General features: G+C 48.4%; 1 protein-coding gene across 4 annotated transcripts in view; it reads left to right on the top strand.

Annotated features, from left to right (window-relative positions):
* Positions 1-18124, top strand: part of LOC100768534 (cytospin-A) — a 96381-nt gene extending 78257 nt beyond the window's left edge. For all 4 annotated transcript variants that reach the window (XM_027394199.2, XM_027394198.2, XM_035452037.1 and 1 more), the window contains 3 exons: positions 13360-13476; positions 14153-14212; positions 15507-18124. In XM_027394199.2, coding sequence (XP_027250000.1) covers positions 13360-13476; positions 14153-14212; positions 15507-15596 — 267 coding nt within the window. In that variant the 3' untranslated portion in view covers positions 15597-18124. The remainder of the gene's footprint in view (positions 1-13359; positions 13477-14152; positions 14213-15506) is intronic.
* The last annotated feature ends 3551 nt before the right edge of the window (positions 18125-21675 follow it).

The following is a 21675-nucleotide window of genomic DNA, read 5'->3' as shown; positions in this document are numbered from 1 at the left end:
TTGTTTCTTCTTTTTCTGGAAAGTTTCTACATTTAGGTCTGAGTTCATCTATGCATGTAGTTTAAGACATGTAGTTTAAGAGGTAAAATTTGTAGCCTGTGGACTCTTAAGTTGGGGAGGATTGTGTGTGAGAGGATTGTGTGTGATAGAAAGATTTAAAAGCATCTTAAAGACAGAGTGTAAGGTCACACTGATTTATACAGCACATCCCATAATATCAGAGACAGGGTAACGTGAAGCAAAGAGCGCAGACCTTTCCAAAGAGAAGGATGTCTCACCAGGTTTAGGATGGCAGCTCTGTCAGGGATGAAGGGGGAAAAGCAGTGTATGGAAGCAGGTGCTAGGTAATAGGCTTTGAGTCTTTACTGTGTCAGTGCACTTTGCTTTGTCTCCACACTCTTCAGAGGAAATTAAGTGTAGAGAAAACAAAGGCCGTGACCTTGTGAGCTAAGTGCTAAGTGGGATGAGGTGTTGCTCTCAGTCTTGGTGCTGAGTGACAGAGGGACTTTGGGGTTATGCCTGCTTGTTAGGAGCATCTCTGTAATGCCAACCCCTTCAAGAGTCTCAAGAGTCTCAACTTGTGAAGAACTTGTTTCTGTTTGTGTTCTAAACCATGAACTGTGTACTTAACCATGATCAGCCGGAGAGGTAACCAAATACAAGTAGGAACAGCTTGTAATCAAGAGCATGACCTTTGTCCTCAGGAACTTTCAAATTATTTCTGAAACTATTATTCCAAGCCTTTTAGAACTATGCTTTTTCCTGGGCATAATATAACCGGTTTTTAATGACTCAGATTTATCATTGCCAATATTTTTATTTATATCAACATCGAGTTTTGTGTACCCTTTGTACTTAGTTTTCCCTTACGGTCCTCAACCCTTTATATCTTGTTGTTGCATCCTGTGTTGTATATCAAGAAAGTAGCAAGAAAAACTGGCTATGAGCTCATTTGCAAAATAAAATCAGAAACATATGGAGTCAGGGCAACTGTGGTGGAGTACATGTTCCCTGCTAAGACCTGCTCAGCTCCGTCCACCATAACACTGGTATGTGTTACATCCCCTCTGTAGTAAAGTCTCCTGTGGTTTCTCTTTAACAATCTGTTGTAGTAAAGGAAAGTGTGTTGTGGGGTTTGGGGCTTAGAGGAAGCAGCACATTGTCACCTTTTCAGAGGTTTTGCCATCTGCCATTTCCTTCTGCCAGAACTACTTGGTAGGTGTGCAGAGTAACACACAGGTTTAAGAGTCCCTGCTGTAAACAGCAAAAGAGGTTCATCATAAGGTGAACATGCTCCACAGAGTGTCTCTTTCAACTGAGATCATTTCCTTCCCAAGCTCCTGTGAGACCACAGACATTTCACATCCAGGATGTCTGCACTTGGAGAGCCTGGGTGTGCTGGGTCAGGCTAAATGCATTACCCACATTTCAGAACTAGGAAGAGCCATGCCAGGAAAGACCAGTGGTCCTTCCAAGTCTCCTGTGCCATCTCAGTGTGAGGGTGAGGCAGACAGGTAAGCGTCCTAAATGTGCATTCCAAGAGAGAAGTGATGTGTTCAAGTGTGTGGAGGGTTCACCGTCAGCACAGTGGTCCAGATCTTCTCACTGTATGTTGATTAGTAGCATGCTGTGGTCTTGGGGATATATTCAGCCTGTCTGTGCTTTCAGATGCTCTGGACTTTGTTTCTGGATTTGTACATCACTTGGTGTTTTCTTATGCCTGCATATTATTCAGCAAGTCATGGCTAAGACTAGAAAAGGGTCAGATTTTCTGCCTACGTCCTTAGGTAGGATGAAACCCACTTTTGAAGAGTCTCTTTGGGAAGCTAAGTCATGTAAGTGCAAGTCTCTGAATGTACACTGTGAGGGCCCTGTGATAGATAGAGGCTTTCTTCATCTCCGGGCGTGGCTAGAGAAGAGGAATTGGAAACCACTGTGGCTATCTTTTGGTACCCAGAAGCCTCTCCCGAGGGTGGGGAAGCAGGGTTTTACATTTGTTCTATGTTTTTGGTTGAATCAACACTGTCTTGTGGTCAGGAGCAAGGAAGGCAAAAGAAGGCACAGTGTGCCCAGCTCCAGCAAGAGGAGCTGCTGGCTTTACCAACCGTCCTGTTGGTCCTCATACTTGCTTATTGTTGCCATTTGCATGTAAGAAAAGTGAGACTCACATGAGTGTTAAGGTCTTTTAGCTAGAGCAAAGCAAAGTGACACCAGCATCAAAGGCCCCACCAAAGGAATCTGACATTCGTGATGCTCTGACCTCACTTACCCTTTCAGCAATATTCTCCTGAGAAGGTGTTTTCAAATATGTATGAAAGACTTGCCTTGGTTTGCAGCAGAGAGTGGTTGGTGTATCCACTCTAACATGGTGTATCCAATCTAGCATGGATTGAAGAGTCTTTGTGGAGAAGGTATTTGAACAAGGTCTCACCATTGGGTGCATGAGATGTCTTGATAGAATTCACGTCCCACACTTTGACTATTTTCTCCCCTAAGGATAAACCTAAAAAGGCCTCCAGGGATGTTTTATAATGCCTACTTCTCTTCCCCTTAGATACGCCTGATCTCTTACATGTTTGGGACAGGCAACAGCTCCCACACGGTTACCCTCCCACCTTGCCTCGCCAAGCCCCTCCCAGAGCACACACCAGGTGTCTGAGAGTTAACTGTGAGTGCCCTCTGAAGTCAGAATTACTTCTTGGTGATTAAGAAACTAGTTATTAACTTGCTAATAAACCTGCTCACAACACTGGTCCTTAACTTGCTAATAAGCCTGCTCACAATGGGCCCTGAGTTGGCCATCAGCTGCAGCCCAGCCACTAGCTTTGGCCAAGCACTCCTGTCTTCCCAGGAACCCTGACTTCTCAGGAAGCCAACATTGCCAGTCCCCTGCTTTATGGGAAACAGCAAAAGACAGGATCCTCATTTCTTAGGGTGATATTTGCTAACTTACTCTGAACTGTCCTCTCAAAATAGGTTAATTTGATGGGGGGGAGGGGTTAGAAAGCCATAGTCTCCCCCCCCAAACATAACTCATATTTTATTTTTTATGATGCCTCAATATATTCGGAGGCATTCTTGGAGCTTTGAACCAGTTGGGGGATGTTGTTATTATTTGAACATGGTTGTTTCTCTCAAAATCCAGGACAGAGTCTCACTGTTGGGGTTTGAAGAAGCTGTTCATAGAGATGATGTGTCAGGTTTCTGTGGAGGTACCAGGGCTGCTCAGTCTCCTAGTGGTGAAGAAAGCCATTTGATACTCTGCCACTTACCCCATAGTGCTGTTTTGTTTTTAAGAAGTAGTTCTTAAGGCTGGGCCATAATACATTCCCATAAATCGCTTCGTGAAGCAGCTACATTTAAGCTATGTGACCCTTTAGTAAATATTCCAAAGAACTTACTTGCTACTGGGCTCTACCTGGCATACAAAGTCACTGGATATGAAGCACTCCAGAATGTCTGATAATTTAAAACATTGTGGGGAAAGGACACTTAATGAAGTTTACCATTTCCCCATTTAAAATACAGATAATCCCACAGTGTTAATTTTGCTTACAGTGCTGTGCCTGGATCACCACTACCTAGCTCTGCAACTTCCCATCAGCTCCAGGTGGAAATCTTCCACACAGGAAGTTGTCACTCTCCTTTCCTTTCTTCTGGTACTTGGCAACCACTAATCTACTTTTTGTGTGTTTCATTTGGTGTCAAGTTTCACTCATGCTCTAATGTCAGCACATCATTCCTTTATATAGCTGACAAATACTCTGTTGCACAGACAGACGATCTTCTGTTTACCCGTTGGTGGGTATTTGAAGTGTTTCCCTTTGGGGGCTCTCCAGGTGTTTATGTGAGCATCTGTGTTCTGTTCTCCTAAGCCGTTACCATCATTAGTTACGAGATGTCCACATTTGGCTGGCTGAGGACTTGTGAGGCTCCTCAGTGGCTCCAGTCAGTTTTCTTTGGGTTTTGGTGGTGGGTTTGGAACCCCAGGGCTTTGCACGTAACAAGCGTGCACTTCCTTTGCTGTTTTTAAATAACAACCATCTTAATGGGTGTGAAGTGGCATCTCGTGGTGACTCCAAGTTTCATTTCCTAACACTCGTGGTGTTGAACGCCTTTTCATAAGTATCTCCTGTGGAGAAATGTCTGTTCAGTTCTTGTCCATTTACACTTGGGCAAACAGGTGGGTTTTGCTTCTGTGGTCATGCTGCAGGTGTGTCTGTCATGGGAATAAAACACTTGGTTGTATACTTCCAATTCTCCATCAAATGTCTAGGACCCTCCAAGTCTCCTCCACCTGGAGGACTCTAAGGCCACGTCTTGCCATTCGATTTCATTGGAGCTCAGAGTATATTATTGATTTGCTTGAATTGTAAAGTTTCACATTATATTTGGATAGCATGTCCTTTTTAAAAGTCTCTCTGTCTCCTTTTGCCCTTGAGGTTTCATATAAGAGGAACTGTGTCAGTGTGTGCTGTATCCTACATCATAGATTCTTCTCACTCATCCCAGTGCTTTGTCCCTTGTGTGAACTGATGGTTAGAGCCAGAGGGCAGATCTGATCCCAGGTTACATTCCATCAGAAGCTGTGTGCAGTAGGGATGATCGTCTTTCGGTGGTATTGCAGCTGGTCATTGCTATGCCTATTTATTCTTTCTGAACACTGTCCCTCTAACTCTAGCAGTCACCAGATCATCAATATAAAACTTCTTTATAGGGAAATTTTTGTCAGCTGTTTGGTTGGTTTGACCCAGTTTTAGTCAGGGAAGTCCTGTCAGGTTCATTGTCTTCCTTGATTTCCCAGCTTTTGGGCTGGATGTGTCCTCATGATTGCATGTTCTGGACACTTGTGTCCATTGTACTTACTGCCTGATCTTGGTCCTCTCTCACATCATCTAAAGGAAGGGTTTAAAGAAAACGATGCCCTGACCTTCTCTAGACAGTTGGAGCAACAGCTTTAGGGTTGAGCTGGTGTCTTAGGGTTTTTATTGCTATGAAGAGATAACATGACCATGGCAATTCTTAGAAAGGAAAACATTGAGGTGCTTACAATTCAGATGTTCAGTCCCTTATCATCATGGCGGCATGTAGGCAGGCATGGTGCTGGCAGGGTAGCCGAGAGTCCTACATCTTGCAGGCACAGGAAGTGGTGTCTCACTGGGCAGTATCTTGAACATATATGAAAACTCAAAGCCCACCCCCACAGTGACATACTTCCTACAACAAGGCCACACCTCCTAATAGTGCTCCCTGTGAGCTTATGGAAGCCAATCACATACAAACTACCACAGCCAGGTAGAGGAAAACCTGAAAATCTTGGCAGGTGTTTGTGGTGTTCAGTAAGGATTAAGGGTCTCTAATAATTAGACACCAGGCCCTGCCCTTGGAGACTTAGCTCTGCCATGGCTGCCCGACAGGAACTTAAGGAGGAAAGATTTTTGCTAATGGTTTCATGGCTCCTTGGCCCCATGTGTTTGAGCAGGTCAGGTGACTGGAGTGTGTGGCAGAGAGGGCTGTTTTCTCCTGGTGACGAGGGCTCACAGAGCATAACAAGGAGTCAGGGATAATGCACCTCAAGTGTCCACCTCCAGTGGACCCCCTTCCTCCAGGTAGACCCTACTTCCTAAGGTTTCCACAGCCTTCCCAGTAGTGCCCCTAGATGGGAAACAGGTGCTAAAAACAACTGTGGAGATAGTTTATACTCAACCTGTGTCAGGAGGTCCCAGCATCTGGACTTCATGGTTTATCTTCTCTCCCCTAACTTACAACAGCTTGGTCAGTTTCAGGAAGGAAAGGGCATGGTGGCACAGGACTCCCTATCTCTCCTCTGGGCCTTCTTTTAACAGCACTGGGGAGAGGGATTTTAAAAGTTTATTTTCAATTTTTTTTTATATATGCCCTAGCATATCATACTCAGGCTCCCAAACAACCTACAAGCCCTGCCCCCTGGTGAGAAGGTAGGCTCCTGCCTGTTAGGTTTCTTTCTCACTTTTCATCACAACCCGGTTAGATGGCTGCACCATGTGTGGTCTGCAGACTCCGATTTCCATAGCTAAGGGCATAAGGAAGTAGATGGTGCAAGATGAGTCATGCCCTCTGGCTTCTTGCCAGATACCCATAAAATGGCATTTCCTTAAATAGATCAGACCTTTAATAGCTATTTAAAGAATATGTGGTCTTTAGAGGTGTATTTTGTGGCCCTTAATTAAATTTTAGACAGATTCAAATGTTTTTATGTGTGTGTGTACGTGTTTGTGTGTACCTGTGTGCACATGCATATGGAGGCTAGGTCTACGCCAGGTGTCTTCCTTAATTACTCTTTGAAACAGGTTTCTCACTGAGCCTGGGACTCAGCAGTTAGATGAGATTGCCTGGTCAGCACGCCCTTGGGATGCTTCTGTCTCTACCTCCCCGGTGCTGGGATTGCAGGATGTGCCACTGCCTCCAGCTTTGTGTGTGGGTGCTAGGACCTTAACATAGGCCCTCATGTTCACATGGCAAGCACTTCACTAATTGAGCCGTCTTCCCAGTCCGGATGTTTTAGGTATTTTGTGGCATTTTAAATATATATGGAGATTTCTGTGCGTCTTGGCTTTCATATCCCACCCCCTAAACTCCCAGTGCTTTCAAGAGAATAGGAAGACAGGCCCAACTGACAGCCATTGACAGAGCTCATCCCCTAGTAAAGGTACAGGGGACTGGGCTTGTCTGCTCCAGGCCCTCCAAGGTGAGCGTCACTGTAACATCACATTTAACCAAGGAAAAGGTACTTTCTCTACTCGGCACATGTCTTAGCTAGGCTTTCTGTTGCTGTGAAGATACAGCAGCTCTTACAAGGAAAACATTTAACTGAGGTGGCGAATTTCAGAGGTTCAGTTCATTATCATCCTGGCAGCAAGCATGGCGGCGTGCAGGCAGACATGGTGCTGGTGAAGTACCTGAAAATGCTACATCTTGCAGGCAACAGGAAATGTTCTGAAATTCCCACTGAGGGAAGCTTGAGCAGAAGAGATCTCAAAGCCCTACCACACAGTGACACAAGGCCAGGCTTCCTAATACTGCCACTCCCTTGGGGCCATTTTCTTTCAAACTACCATAGCACACATTTCCTGGCTGAAACTGTGGCTTCTTTCTTTCTTTCTTTCTTTCTTTCTTTCTTTCTTTTTTTTTTGTTTTTTGTTTTTTGTTTTGTTTGTTTTTCGAGTCAGTTTCTCTGTGTAGCTTTGGAGCCTATCCTGGCACTTGCTCTCAAGACCAGGCTGGCCTCGAACTCACAGAACTCCACCTGACTCTGCCTCCCTAGTGCTGGGATTAAAGGCATGTGCCACCAACGCCAGGCAAAACTGTGGCTTCTTAAAGACATAGTTTCACTATGTAGCCCAAACTGGTCTTAAATTCTAGATCCTTCTGCCTTGGCTTCCTAAATGCTAGGAGCGTAGGCCTGTGCCACCATGCTCGTTGGACCTTTCTTATACTCCTGTTTTCTTCCTTTTTTAACATTTTATTTATAAATCTTTAACCACAGCTTCCCCTTTTCCCAGTCCCCCCCCCACATCCCATCTCCCCCAGATCTACTGCTCCTCCATTTCCCTTCAGAAACAAGCCGGACTCCAAGTGATATCAACCAAACTTTGCGGCATAGTAAGAGTAGGCAAAAAGTCTCGTGTGCAGGTCCGACGAGGCAACCCAGTAGGAGGAGCACTCCTTTTTCACGAACATCACAAAACTCTTGTTTCTGTGCCATGTTCCATACATAGAACTAACTGGTCTATTAGTTAGAAAAGTCCAAAACTGATGTGAAAACTAAATGCAAAAGTAAGAGTTCTGCACTGAAGAACTGGAACTATAATTACTAGTGTATTTCTTAGCTCTCTGTGTGTGTGTGTGTGTGTGTGTGTGTGTGTGTGTGTGTGTGTGTGTGTGTGTGTGTGTGTATTTGGAGTCTCACCATGTTGCCCAGGCTGGCCTCAAACTCAGTCTTCCCGCGTCAGCCTCAGAGCACTGGCACTGCATTTTGGTTTGTGGCTGGTATGTGTTGCCTCGCCCAGCCCCTGCTTCTTATTGATGTTTCGTTTCTTAAAGATATGTCTTTTTTAAGACTTATTTTATCTTTTTGTTTTTAATTATGTGTGTCTGTGTATGGGATATGTACACTTGAGTGCAGGTGTGGGTGGGAGGCCAGAGGCAGGAGGGCTGGAATCACAGGCAATTGGAAGCGGCCTAATGCGGGCCCTGGGAACCAAACTTGGGTCCTTTGGAAGAACAGCGCATGCCCTTAAGAGCTTAGCCATCTCTCCAACCCCAAGATTTATTTTAATTTTAATTATGTGTATACATGTGGGCATGTTCACTGACTGCCAGAGAAAGCCAGAGGTGCCCAGGTAGTTGTGAACCACCAGATGTGGGTGTTAGGAACCTGCCAAGAGATTGGCAATGCTGCCTACAACAGTAGAAATTCTACACAGAAATTAGTGTACATTTTTTCCTCCAGAAAAATGACTTTGGGACTGGTGACCTGAGTTTGATCCTTGGGATTTGCGTGGTTAAAGGAGAGAGCCAACACACACGAACACATGATGGGCTGGCCAGCACGGCAGTTATCCTGTAGGAGTTGGGAAGTGACACCCTCAGCCTGTGACCCTTCCTTAATCTGCAGTGTAGAGGCACCTCCAGGGAGAGTCCTCCAAGATTGGGATTTGCCTGGGCGCCAAAGGCTGCTTTCTAAAAACTAGAGACTCCATCATAGAGCCTGTGAACGAAACGTCTTGTAGGAAGAGTGGCTGAAAGGGTGGCACTGTTGTTACAGGTTGTGGCCTTTGCGCTGTGCTCTCCTCTTGATTGGCCATTGCTGGCTGTGTCTCCAGTGTTCTGAGCAGCACCCCTGCAGTGGTTATGCTCTCTTTTGTTCATTTCCATTCATTTTTGTGGTGCTGAGGATTCCACGAAGGACCTCAAGCAATGATAGGAAAGTTCCTACCACGGAGCTGCACCACAGCCCTTATCTTTCTCTCTTCCTCTGAGTAGCAGTTCCTCTTCTCTCCCATTAAGGGTTCTTTTCTCCTGCATGGCCACAGCTTTGGATGGTCCCAAGACCTCCTTTCTCCTTGCTGCTCCTCCGCACCATCCTTCGTATGATTGGGACAGCCACAGAGCTACATTTTCTCTTTCATCAAATTCTCTCTCATGACTCCTGCACCCACGTACACGGACCTGAGGTTGTCACTGTCTCCTGGGGGGGGGGGGGACTCTGGGCCCCTTATTCATTGTTTACTTCTTTGAAAATTCCTACAATGTTTTGATCACACACACACACACACACACACACACACACACACACACACACACACACCTCCTATAAGATCCACTCCCCCTTCCCTACCCATTCACTTTGTGTCTTTTCTTTTTTAATGGTGATCTCATAAAGCCTTATTTAAGGCCTGCAGACAACACATGCACTTGAGGAGGCGGTGCAGTCTTGCTGTTTTGAAGCAAATGATGATAGATTGGGTGTCTTAGCTTCTGCCTTCCTCACAGTGAATAGACAACTCAGGGACTCTTCAGGTGTCTCCTAAAGGCTTAGCAATTCGTCATCATGGTGGACTGACATTTCTATATCTACTTCACTCAAGCCAGGGCACAGCTGCTATGAGTTATGCGTCCAGGAAGTGTGAGGCCTGGCCCTCCCCCCATCCACAAGCTTCACACAGTGGTGTTGATTTGGGTTTTTTTCTGAGTCACAAAAAGTTTAAGTCTTTACCAGTTGTCAAAAAAAACCGAAGGGTGACATTTTATTTGGCCATTGTGGGCAGGTAAAGTAACAGAGATTTCATAGAGCAGCGGTCCCCAGGCAGGCCCATCTCTCTTTGCTGTTGGCCTCAGAGGGAATGTTTAGCCTTGTACATCAGGCTGCACCTGCCATGCTGTGGAGTACAGACTGAGGGAACAGTAAGGAGCTGGTCCTGGTGGCAACAGACTTGCTGAGGGGCCCAGGCTTTCCCACCCATCCCAGCAGCCTAGAGACCACTCACAGTCCAATTTGGGGAAAGGTGGTAGCCTGAGCAGGGTGGGGCACTTGGACCTTCATTGGGTGATAAAGGGAAAAGCTGTCTCTCTGGTAACTTGGTATTTCTTCTCCAGTCTGTTTACCCGTCCTGTCATTGTACCGCCGTACTGCAGTAAGCATGTGGTGAAGAGCTTCACATGTGGCCAGGGGTTTCCTCCCTGACTTTTCTAGCACTGAGCTTTTTTTTTTTTTTTTTTTCAATCTTTTCCCTTTGCAAGCCACCTAGTATTTGCAGACCTTTGTAAATACAGCTGACATTATTTTATTAGTAGCAAGACTTTAAGCCCTGACAATTAAAAAGAGTAAAATATCTGGAGCGGCTGGGGGCAGGAGACCTGCTGCCTCAGGCTTGCAGGCTTCTCCCCACTTTCCAAGGAGCACCCCTGTGTCCAGGCCTGGCATTCCTTCCCTGCTGAGTGTTTTGAGAGCAGGTCTGGGGAGAGGCTAAGCTGGTACTCAGGGTTCCTTTGGGTTCAGTGCTTAATGGCCTCACAGTCCTTAGTCACTCACACTACCTTACTCCTAAATAGCTTACCTCCAGCCACCAGGGGAGTGGAAGCTGAAGACTCAGCCAGATTATCTAGGTTTGGGCTTTATTTTTATTTGAAATGTTATCACCAAGTAAACAAATCACCTGTCACCTAGAATCCCAGGATCCTTGCTCAAGCCCAGGGGCTGTATCCTGTGTCTGTTTTGAGGGTGAGAGCAGGGCTAGGAGGCTCAGGAGCCACCGTAGCAGCCTCTCCCACACCAGGGTGGGGTTTGTCTGGAGGAAGCGGCCTTAGCCAGGCAGCTGAGGTGCAGGAGCCTCTGCTGTGAGGCGCAGTGGAGTTAGGCACGTCCACAACCCTGTGAGAACTGCTTCTGTCCCCGAGAGCAGAAGGGGGCACCGACACAGGAAGAAGGGGTTTGTCTTTTTCCAGCAGTGAGTGACCTCCAGTGAGATACTGCCACTGGTCTTGCACAGAGCTCTGTGTGTCACAGACACTTCCTGCCCTGTTGTCCGTACAAAGCCCATGCTGGAGCCTCTGCACCAGTCACTTAGGTGCAAGCCCTGGAAAGATGGAAAGGGTTCCTTTTTTTTTTTTTCTTTTCATTTTAGTACCATTAGTGGACTCCGTCTTTGGCATCCTGTAAACAGGAGACCTTCCATGCTCATTTTATTCTGGACCTTGTATGCCATGCCGTTCATCCGTTCTCTCGAATGCCTCATCCCTGTCTCTTCTGTGCTGAAGTCTGGACTTACCCCGTAAATGCAGCACTTTCCTCTGAGCATAGGATCTCTACCCAGATAACCATCTGGGCAAGCTACCCATCAGTGAGAACCAATTCTGCAAGCAACCACACTCCTTTAAGACTGATCCACAAGGGGCTGCCCAGTGGTAGAACACTAGCCTAGCATTTGTGGGGACCCCCCATCCCAGCACTGCAGAAATGACAGTGACAGAAAACTCCAGCTAAGCAAGACTTATTAGATGGTTCCTCTGTAGTGTTTGAGACAAAGGCTCAGTCCCTGTCATCTCTGCATGTGTCTCGTCTATCTCCCAGTTCCCAGGTCCCTTGGATGGGGCTGGCTACTGTGGACGTCTGCTTCTTAAGATTCAGATGAGTAAAGAGACAGTCAGCTGCGCCCGAGTGTATACTTGCACCTCACACACATTGATACCTGAGGAGAGAGTGTCTTCTATGGGCAATAACTAGTGCACCATTCATTTCAAGGTGACTAGAACATCATTAAAAACCCCTTTGGGGTGGTGGCTATTAGCCGGCATGGAGATTTGGGGAGGGGAAGGGAAAAGAAGGAATGACCAGGAAAGCTGATCAGTATGATACCAAGACAGAGGACTCTGATCAAACCCAGGCATCAGGGGGAGGGTGATAGCAGTGAACACTGTATGGGAGCACCCTTCAGTTCCTGGTGGCCACCACCAGCTTAGGCCACCTCAAGTGCAGTCAGGTTGCCATCTTTCTGTTTTTGCAATCTGCCTTCCTTCTCCACACAAGCTTATGAAAAAGTGTTGAAGTCAGAGGGGAGCAGCCTTTGCTCTGGAACCCTGCACTCACCAGGTGTGCTTGGTAAAGGTGCTGCCGGAGGGCGGGCGGGCAGTGTTGTGTGCACGCACTGTCGGGGGCAAGAAACTGCACTTGGCGGTGAAGCCGATGGCCTCATGCTTGCTCCATGAAGCGACCACCTAGATCTGTAGACACTGGCCATTGTGGACACAGCCTCCCGGCTCAGGGCTTGTTTTCGCATGGTTTCAGAATCTGTCGTTTTACACAGAGGAGTGAGGCTGGTGAGCGCGTCGTCACCTGTGAAACTGCAGCTCCGTGCAGCTTTGAACAGTATTGGTGTTCCTCTGGGGACCTGTCGTTCCTGGAGACTTCTCAGAGGCTGGGGAGTGTGCCTTTTGTAGTGAAACTGGTCTTTCACCTCAGGAGGCAGACTCTGAACGCAGTGAACTGACATGTGAAGCGAGAGGTGTTGGGGAGCTGTGGATTTGGGTGCTTTTTACCTTCAGTGCACATATCAGTCCCTGCACAGAGCATGTCTTCTCATGTGTGCGCACACTTCGGAGATGCACACTGGCTGGAAGGATGGGAATTGGCTGTTACTAATATCCCCTTCCCTTAAGCGAGTTGTTAGGTTCCTTAGTGGAGTGTGAGTGAGGCTTCCTTTCAGGAGCTTGGCTTATTATTCAAAGGCAGCAAAAGCCCACTCCGTTGTAGATTATTCACTAAAACTAAAGCTCTGTAGCTCCCTATACAACTTGCAGGCAGATAGGAGTCTCTTCATTGTTACCAGCATTTGTAACAGTCTCACAGTGACTGTGTGTCCCAAGCTGGCTTTGAACTCACGATCTACCTGCATACTAGGATCACAGGTGTGTATCGCAATACCCAGTTTGAAAATCTTTGAAATGCTTTAATTAGTAATGAGGAACCTCAGTGGTTGTCACCCACATCTGGCTGTGTGTATTGTTCCCACAACAGGCCTTGGAGAGGCCTTCCCATGTGTGAAACAGCTTATAGTCATGTCTCAGACTCAGGCCTTACCAGGCAGGAACACCAATCTGCAGCCGGTAGGTAGGAGGGATGGGCGACCCATAAAAAGCCTAGTGATGGTCGATCATCAGGGCGACCTACAGCGAGCTCTGCTTCCTCCAGAGCGAGGTCACATAATGGGGGGGCCTCTGTGTCCTCCTTACACGGCATTCCTCCAAAGATCAGAGCTCACACTGCATTCTTCCTGAAGAGATCAGAGCTCACACTGCATCCCTCTTGTTCTTTTCCCTCAGAATATCGACATCACGAACTTCAGCAGCAGCTGGAACGATGGGCTGGCTTTCTGTGCACTGCTTCACACCTATCTCCCAGCCCACATACCCTATCAAGAACTGAACAGCCAAGATAAGGTGAGGCAAAACTAGGGATGGTGCCTTACTCACTCACGCACTGCAGCCTTGCTGCACAGCAGCCTGTCCCAGCTCAGTCCCTTGCAATTGGTTGTGTGCACTCAGCCAGCTGGTCCCTGGTCTACCCAGAATTGCCCATGTAACACCATTCCCAGTGGGAGTAGTTGGTTCTTTGTAGGTGACAACTTTTAGGATCAAGGGTTTTAAGAAGTGCCATCGAAAGCTGATAGTGGCGTGAGCAGTCAGGGCAATGCCAGCCAGCCTGAGTAACCTGTAACCAGTACTTCTGCTAGCAGCCTCTTCTACACCATGAGTCTCAGAAATGACAAGGCATCCATTCTTCTAGTCAGAGCTGTGGTTGAGTTAACCCACTCAGAAGATTGGTTCTTCAGCTCCCCAGCTTTTCCCTTTTGGCATCCCAAGCCCTGTAGAAAACCCTTGGAGATCCCACAGAGGAGAATAGCCTTTTGGCAGGTGTGTGCTTTAGCTTTTGGGGATCTGTATCCTGTTAGCTGAGGCCCTTGTGCTAGAATGCAACTCTCTGAGTAAGGTAAGACTAAGCAGATAGCGCTGGAGCTGGCTGGAGAGGAGGGTGTCAAGGCTCACGAGGGGTTACTGTCTGTCCTTCACGATCTTCAGCTGTCTGTACATTTCACTGACACAATTTCTCTTACAGAAAAGGAACTTCACCCTGGCTTTCCAAGCAGCTGAAAGTGTTGGAATCAAATCCACCCTGGTAAGCCCACATCTTACTGAGGAGTTGCTGACAGTGCCTTCTGCCTAAGAAAAGTGGTCCCAGGTGGGCTGGGCTGAGGGTGTGGAATGCTCGTGCGATCTCAGCTGCTGCACCAAATGCTTCTCTGAGGAGGCATCCAACGGGTGGGCAGCCTGTGATACCGGCCCCAGCAGCCCTGTGGGAGGCTGTTCCTTGTGATTATCCACTGCTTAGCAGAGTCTCCGGGTTCTGGGGACAGTGTCCCTGTTACATGCATTTTGCACAGGGCTGTGTGCCTTTTGTTGGTCTAGAGGTGAAGGCCAGGAGCATCCCGAGTCCAGAAGATGTTCTGGAAGTTACTCTGCCCTGCCCACAGTTCCTCACAAGGGGCACAAAGGTCCTTTCTTAGGCTTCCACTCCACCCCAGATAGACTCACACATACAGGCACCTGTCAGGGGCTCTTGCTGTCCTCCACAAGACCACCGCTTCCAGATGCAAAGGGATGCTTCAACAGCTAGAGAGATGGGGCCTAGACCTGCTCCTGCTCAGGGCTGTGCACAAAAGAAAGGACCCTCTGGTTCCAGAACATTCTTAGGACCCTAGGATACCTGCAGGTGTCCAGGTCTGCCTCCTCAGCCATGGGTACCCATTACCTTGACTCGAAGTACCTTCATGGGCCTTGAAGAAGTATTTACCCTGAATTCATAGAAGCAGGCTAACTTAGGGTAGCTTTTATCCAGCTTTATAGGAAGAGATCAGATACATACTGCACTAGGACATTTTGTACCATGTATGAAGTGTTCTCATTCATGAAAAGTGGCTAGCTAGGTGTTTTAGCCTAAAAAGGAATCTTGTAGTCAAGATTCATTCACGAAGCCTTGTTTTCTGAAGTACTCAGGGTAGTACTTCGGAGTTCCTCAGCTGTGAAATAGCCCTCAGACTACCTGGCCCTGCCTTTTAGTTCGCAGCAGCACTTGTGACAGGTGCTGAGACACTGGGGCCAGGAGCAGTCAGCTTCTATACTACAGGTCACTAGGACTCTGTGGGCCCAAAGGGAAGTACTTCAGGCCTTGGCAAGCTATGGCTGGGGCAGAGAGAAGCCTCTGGAAGCACAAGAGTGTGACTTGGGATGATCCTGATAGGAAGGGGTACGCACAGAGGCTGTAGGTGGCGGTAGAGCTGGTGCTCAAGGCCTGTCCTCTGAAAGAGGCAATAAGCCTTAGACTAAAAGCTACCTGCTGCTTGCTGGGACTAGAAGCCTGCGGGATAGCCTGGGAAGATAGATGAGTCCTAACTGAGCCTCTTCTCCACCAGGACATCAATGAGATGGCCCGCACCGAACGACCCGACTGGCAGAACGTAATGCTGTATGTCACAGCCATCTACAAGTACTTTGAAACCTGAGCACACGGGAGGAGCTGCTGCTACCAACTAGGGACCTCTGCAGTCACCAAGTGACACCATTAGCTAGAACCCCTAAAGCTTTCAGCGACTCTGGGCCTCCCTGCAGGGAGTATGCCTAGCTCTAGGCCTCTGCCTAGGAACTGGAACTGCAGACCAGAGCTCTTCCACATGGCCATCCTCGGGAGCAGGAAGCACAGCACACAGCCAGCTTACTTGCAGAGACCATCAAGCTCCATCAGTGCCCTGAAGTGTAAAAACAGGAAGGCCTGTGCCCGGCTCATCTTGGGAAATGGGATAAATTGTGGGAACCAGGGGTTTGTGAAAGCTTTAGCCATTGCACTTCTTGACTGTCATCCATGTACTTTGATTCCCAGTGCTGGGACAGAGCTGGCCTTGGTCCCTTTGTGTCGGCCTGGGTTCTCGGAATGTGTCAGAGAAGAGGGTCGTTATCCTTTCCATGTGACAGGACTGTCCTAACCACTACGGTTTAACTTAGGAGTGTCAAAAACCCAGCTTCCAGGCCCACAGCTAACTGAGTCTACACTGCCAGCAAGCAGACTTTTGTCAGCAGGAAGCAGGTGGCACACTGGGTGAGTGCTTAGCCACTTGCCTCTGGCTCCAGGGAAAAGACCGGTCACAAGTTCTCCTAGTTAAAGTTGTTGTTTTATTATAAGCAATATTGGGAAAATAGCTCCTATTCTGTTAGTACCAAAGTTAATTGTTTCAGCAAGCATAGAAATTAAACACAAAATGTGGGTGTTAGCATGGCGAGGGTGAGGATTCATGCCGCAGGGGAAGGAGAAGGCGCTTTAGGGAGCTGGAGATTCAAGTCACGGATGGCTGCCCCTCCAGGGCAGGAGTTAAGACAGTGCCTTAGCCCTGCACCAGGACAGCCGAGCCCACACCTTCATGGAGTCCTGCATGTTGGTGGGGACTCTGGTAGAGATGGCTCCACGCTGTGCCTGGGGTATGGGGCCTACATCACAAGCCAAGGCCTTACTCAATTCTGTTGATTTCTGGCTGGAATTTAGCAGCCCCATTTTGGGAATAGGAAGCCCTTATCTCACGTGCCTGACACAGAAGCTATTCTTTGAACAGTGTCAAGACCTGTTATTTCCGGGATACACTTGTTTGCCACCTGCAAGACACCACTGATGGCGGAAGACCAGCCATCAGTAGAAATGGGGCCACAGCCTCTAACTAGATGGATGCTGGAATGTCTCCCAAGAAGCATGCCCAGTTCAAACATGGACTGAGTGAGGTTCTGTGTTCAAGCATAATGTTATATACTGGGACCTGGGTGTGTCTATGTAACCTAGAGAAGAAAGTAGTTATTAGGAAGTGGGCTGTGTCTGTATGCATTGCCTCAGATGGCCAGTCTCTCCCATCTATCCTGCCCAAATCTGGCAGCTCAAGCTGCAGAGTGTACCAGAACACCCCTATTATTCTGGCTGTCCCGGTGCCTCTCCAGTCGTCGTTGGCCCAATTCTGTTCTTGCTCTTGTTCTGCTGACGAAGACCTGTCAGGGTGACTGACCATCTATGTGAGAATCACCATTTCCAAATGAGTCTCCTCTGAATCTCTGGGCTTCCAGTGTCTACTGTCATTTGCCTTCACTGAGGCCTGTCCACTGTGCACCAGGGTGTTTGATCTGAAGCCAGGCTTTATTTATTACATCATAAAGAAGGGTTGTCTTGTTAAGGAGACTTTCCTGGGCTTGCCGTTCACAATTTCTGTCCCTCGCTGGCTATATGAGCCTAGCCTCGTGTCAGAGTAGAAGTTGCCAGAGTTGTCTGAAAGTATTTGCAGTAAGTTGGCTGCTGCTGAAGGGGCTTGTCTATAATAGAGATAACATTCCTGTTCTGGAATCTGTGGACTTGGGATAGGCCTGGAGCCAGTAGTTGGGACAGATGGTGTGCCAGGGGGCCTCCTCCCCCAGACTCCGGACACCCATCACAGCCAGGGCCAGGCTGCCCACGTTTGTGTGAGGGCCCACAAGTCTACAGGTAACTCCAGACCATTGCTTTTTGCCTTCTCTAATAGGCGCCTAAAAGAACACTGTTGGCCCTGTGGGCAAGCTTGTAGATGGCCATGTACTTTTAAAAGTAGTATTTGGGAGTTGGTAGAGCGCCTGTCTACAATGCACGAGGCCCTGGGTTGATCCCCCACCACCAGATAAACTGGTCATGGTGGTGTATGCCTGTAATTCCAGTACTTGGGAAGTGGAGGCAGGAAGATCAGGAGTCCAGTGTTACTGTCGATTATTTGATGAGTTTGATGCCAGCCTTGGCATGTAAGACCCTGTCCCCCCAAAAGGTGATATTTGGAGGTTCTCTCTTATTCTAGGGCTGCTTCCTGGGAAGTTCCAAGATGGAAGTTTACCCGCCTCTCTTCCCTAAAGCACAAGCTTCACTACAAAGGGCCAGTTACCTTTCTACTTCCTCAATCACGGGCTTCTGCTGATGAATGATACTTTGTCATTTTGTTCTAGTAAATACTCTTGAATGTATTAAATTGTCATGCTTTGATTCTCTAGTTTGTTCTCCCTCTCTGCTGCCCCTCTGACCTTACACAAGCCAGAACTCTCAGCCCTCTTGTGGAATTGGAGTAGAAGGTGTGGGTGCACCTGCCTCAGGTTCACCTGCTATAGCACCCTGCCATGTGGGCTCAGGCAGGTCTGCACAGAGGGTCTGGCCTGCCCTGAAGCCACGAGCTACATGTGGCCAGTCTCAAGATCCCATCTTAAGGCTAGCACTCCCCCACAGGGGAGCCCTTGTATGAGTGAAGCCTCCAGCATAGCCCACACATTGGATCAGGATGTCCCAAAAGTTTTTGTTTGGTTTTCTTTTCTTTTTTATAAATGTTAACTTCTTAGAGATGGATTTCATGATGCATAAAATTACAGGAGTGGAGCCTTCTACCTAGAGGCAGCTAGTTAGGCAGTTTTCCCTGTGCATGGGCTATACGAGTTCTGTGCCTTTGAGCTGTGTGTACCCCAGCTCCGTGTGCATCTGGTATGCAGTATTTTTGAATCCGGTGTGATCAGGTTGAACAATACTTTCTTTCCAGTTTGTACATGTCACATGCAGAAGAGGTCTGCGGGCTTACCATCTATACACAGACCACCCATGATGAGCATCCTGTCTGAGATTTGGGGTCTCAGGGAGCCCAGACTACCATCTGGCCTGAGTTTGGATATGTCCTCAGAGTGCCCACAGGCCATGCCCTCCAGTGAAGCCAACACTTCAGGTGCCCAGGACAACCCACATGACACTTAACTCCAGCCTGGAGTAAATAAAAGGCCCTCTGCTGAATTTTTGGAGCTGTCTTGGCAAGGGCCGGACCAGGACTGCTCCAGCTCTTCCTCACTGACTGAACACTAGATTTGTGTCCTCTAAGACAGCAGGAACCTGTTGCATGCCAAGAGGAGTGCTGACCCTGCCTATGGCACTTTGATCTGTCCCTGAGATAACACGCCCCGCCAAAGAAGGGGTTTCCTAAGCCCTGCCCACTGCATTATATACTGGCCCTGGGTGGCTCCTGGGCAACCTAGTTTATCTGCCAGGAGTCCCTCGGTGATAACATCACTTCTTTATCATAGACCTGGTATCGCCTGTCCCAGCCAGTACCTGGACAGGAGAGGTTCAGAGTTGTGAGAAGCAGCTCTATTGGAAAAGGAAAATAGGCTCCTGGGAAGAAAGAGGTAACTAGAACATTTCCCAGATCCCTGTATCTACAGCCTCTGGGAGCCAGGGCACCCAATGGCCAGCTCTTGCCCCGTCCTGACAGGGTTATAATTTCCCAAAGTCTCAGAGGGGCTACGTTGTTTGAGGTGGTTCCTCCAGCGAGAAGTGGTCAGATGCAAATGGTCTCAGTGTGTAGCCACTATAGTCTTAAATTGAGTGGAGAAGGTGGAGTCCCAGACTGCTGTGACTCTGTTCTGGGGAACTCTGACAGCAGCCGGTTGGATTCCCCAGGAAGCCAGGATAGGAGGGGAAACCACACTTATTGGGGGTGAACTGGCATGAGGATGGGTCACAGGCATGTGGTTTACCAGTGACCACCACCAGGCCCAAAGCAGCCTGGGAGGACTGGTCTTTGCCACCAAAAGGTCCTAGAGGTGTCTCCATTGCCCTATGTGTGAGGAGGGGCCAGCAGGGTCTCTGCAGTTTGGGAGTTGAGTCCTAGGAAGAGAGAATGAGATCTTGGAATGGCTATGGGCAGGTATGTTCTGCGTGCTGTTCTTATGTGGGCTGGACACCAGGGCCTTCCCCAAGGTGGACATGCTTGAGCTGTTATGACCTCTGTGGGCTCCTACTGCCAGGCATCTTTTAATTCAAGAGAGGGCTGGAGGCACAGAGCACAGGGAAGTGACTTAACACCCTCCATGGGGGGGGGGGGTGACAAGTGATAACCCTAGCATGAGGAGCTGCAGAGCACACTTCCCACCAGGGGGCCAAGATGAAGCTATACACACCTCTGCCTGCTTGCCTGTCTACAGTACTGCACCAGATTAGCTCCAGGGTTAGGGTCAGCTGCTCGGTCCCAGTGGTAAGAGGTAAATGTAGGATGGAACTTTTTCCCACAAGGCTATAGGTTGGGAGGGAACTGCCCTCCTGTCCACCATGCTTTGAACAACTTGGGCTGCTGCTTCTCACATCGTTTTGTCTTTTCGGGGTGTCCCTCTAAGGATGAACTTAGCCTCTTGCTCACAAGAAGAAAATTGAACACTTGGGGCGGCCTGGGGTTCTCAAGAGACTTGGCCGAGAGCCCACTAGGTCCATAGTCCCCAGTCTTGGCGTGTCTTGTTCCCTGATGTGGCCCAGCTGGCCCTAGAGCAAACAATGAGGGCCAGAGGCCACGCAGGTGCATCCTGGGCAGGAACAAAGGCCTGGGGGGTAGGGTGGAGGAGGAGTCTGAGAGTGGAATTCTGGAACACGACCGAGCCCAGCTGGCCCCATGGTTGGGACTGAGGAGTTGGGACCTGGACATAAGGAAGGGTGGGCAGCTGTAACCTTCAAAATCTGCCTGAGGCTACACAGAAACCTAAGCCCAGAGCTAGAAACCAGGCAACCACGTACCAAGTGCACTGTCAAGGCAGGATCCGCTAGGAACAGGTCTATGCCCTCTTCCTTTGAGGCCATTTCAGGAAGGCCCAGGCTCCCAGCACCCATCCATGCAAAAGCCCACATAAGTGGGAAGAGAGTCAGGCCAAGACCAAAGTGAACCTTTATTGTGCGGGAAGGCCAGAGCCAGCCTTCTATGGCTTGGCACAGCTCTTCATGGCCATGTGGGCCTTAATACATAGTTTTTATGCTGGGATGCTGCCCATCAGAACTTAAGGGTGAACTGCAAAGACCAATGGCTTTGTTCTGCTTAAGGGCCAGTATTGGAAAGGAGGCCTTACTCCCTGGGTCAGGTGATGGCTACAGTACACCAGGCAAGACCCTCTCGGGCAGTAGTTCCCAGCCTTCTTAATGCTGAGACCCTTTAATACAGTTCTTCATGTTGTGGTGAACCCCCAACCATGAAATTATTTTCATTGCTACTTAATAACTAATTTTGCTACTGTTGTGAATCAGTGTTAATGTCTGCTATGTCCAATGGTCTTAGGTGACCCCTGTAAAAGGATCATTGAGCCCATGAAAGGCTCATGACCCACAGGTTGAGAAACACTTCTCTAGGGGGCTCTTGGAGGAAGGTTCTGGGCCTTGGAATTGGAATGATTGAGAAGAGAAGCATCAGGAAAAAGGAGGGACCCTCAGAACTGGGCAAATGTTGGCTTCTACTTCATGAGTTCCCATAGTGCCTTCAGGGAGATTTTCAAGATGGTGTTCCCAGGACATGAGTCGGACATGAATAGGAAGAATGGTATTGCTCCTGTAGAGTCAACAGTTTGAGAATAGGCCCCAGCTTGGTTGTGTCCCCCATGCTAACCCTACCTATGGTACCAGCTGCTGGCACGTTCCAGGGGGTGGCTAAAGAGAAATAACCGCATCTCTGGGAGGCATATGACAATGCATGCCAGTGCCAGAGCAGCTCCAGGTCCTACTTGATAATTACAGGCTTCTTCACCTAG

Source organism: Cricetulus griseus, assembly GCF_003668045.3.
Source record: "Cricetulus griseus strain 17A/GY chromosome 1 unlocalized genomic scaffold, alternate assembly CriGri-PICRH-1.0 chr1_0, whole genome shotgun sequence".
NCBI classification, from domain to species: Eukaryota; Metazoa; Chordata; class Mammalia; order Rodentia; family Cricetidae; genus Cricetulus; species Cricetulus griseus.
This window is presented reverse-complemented; position numbering and strand designations above follow the sequence as displayed.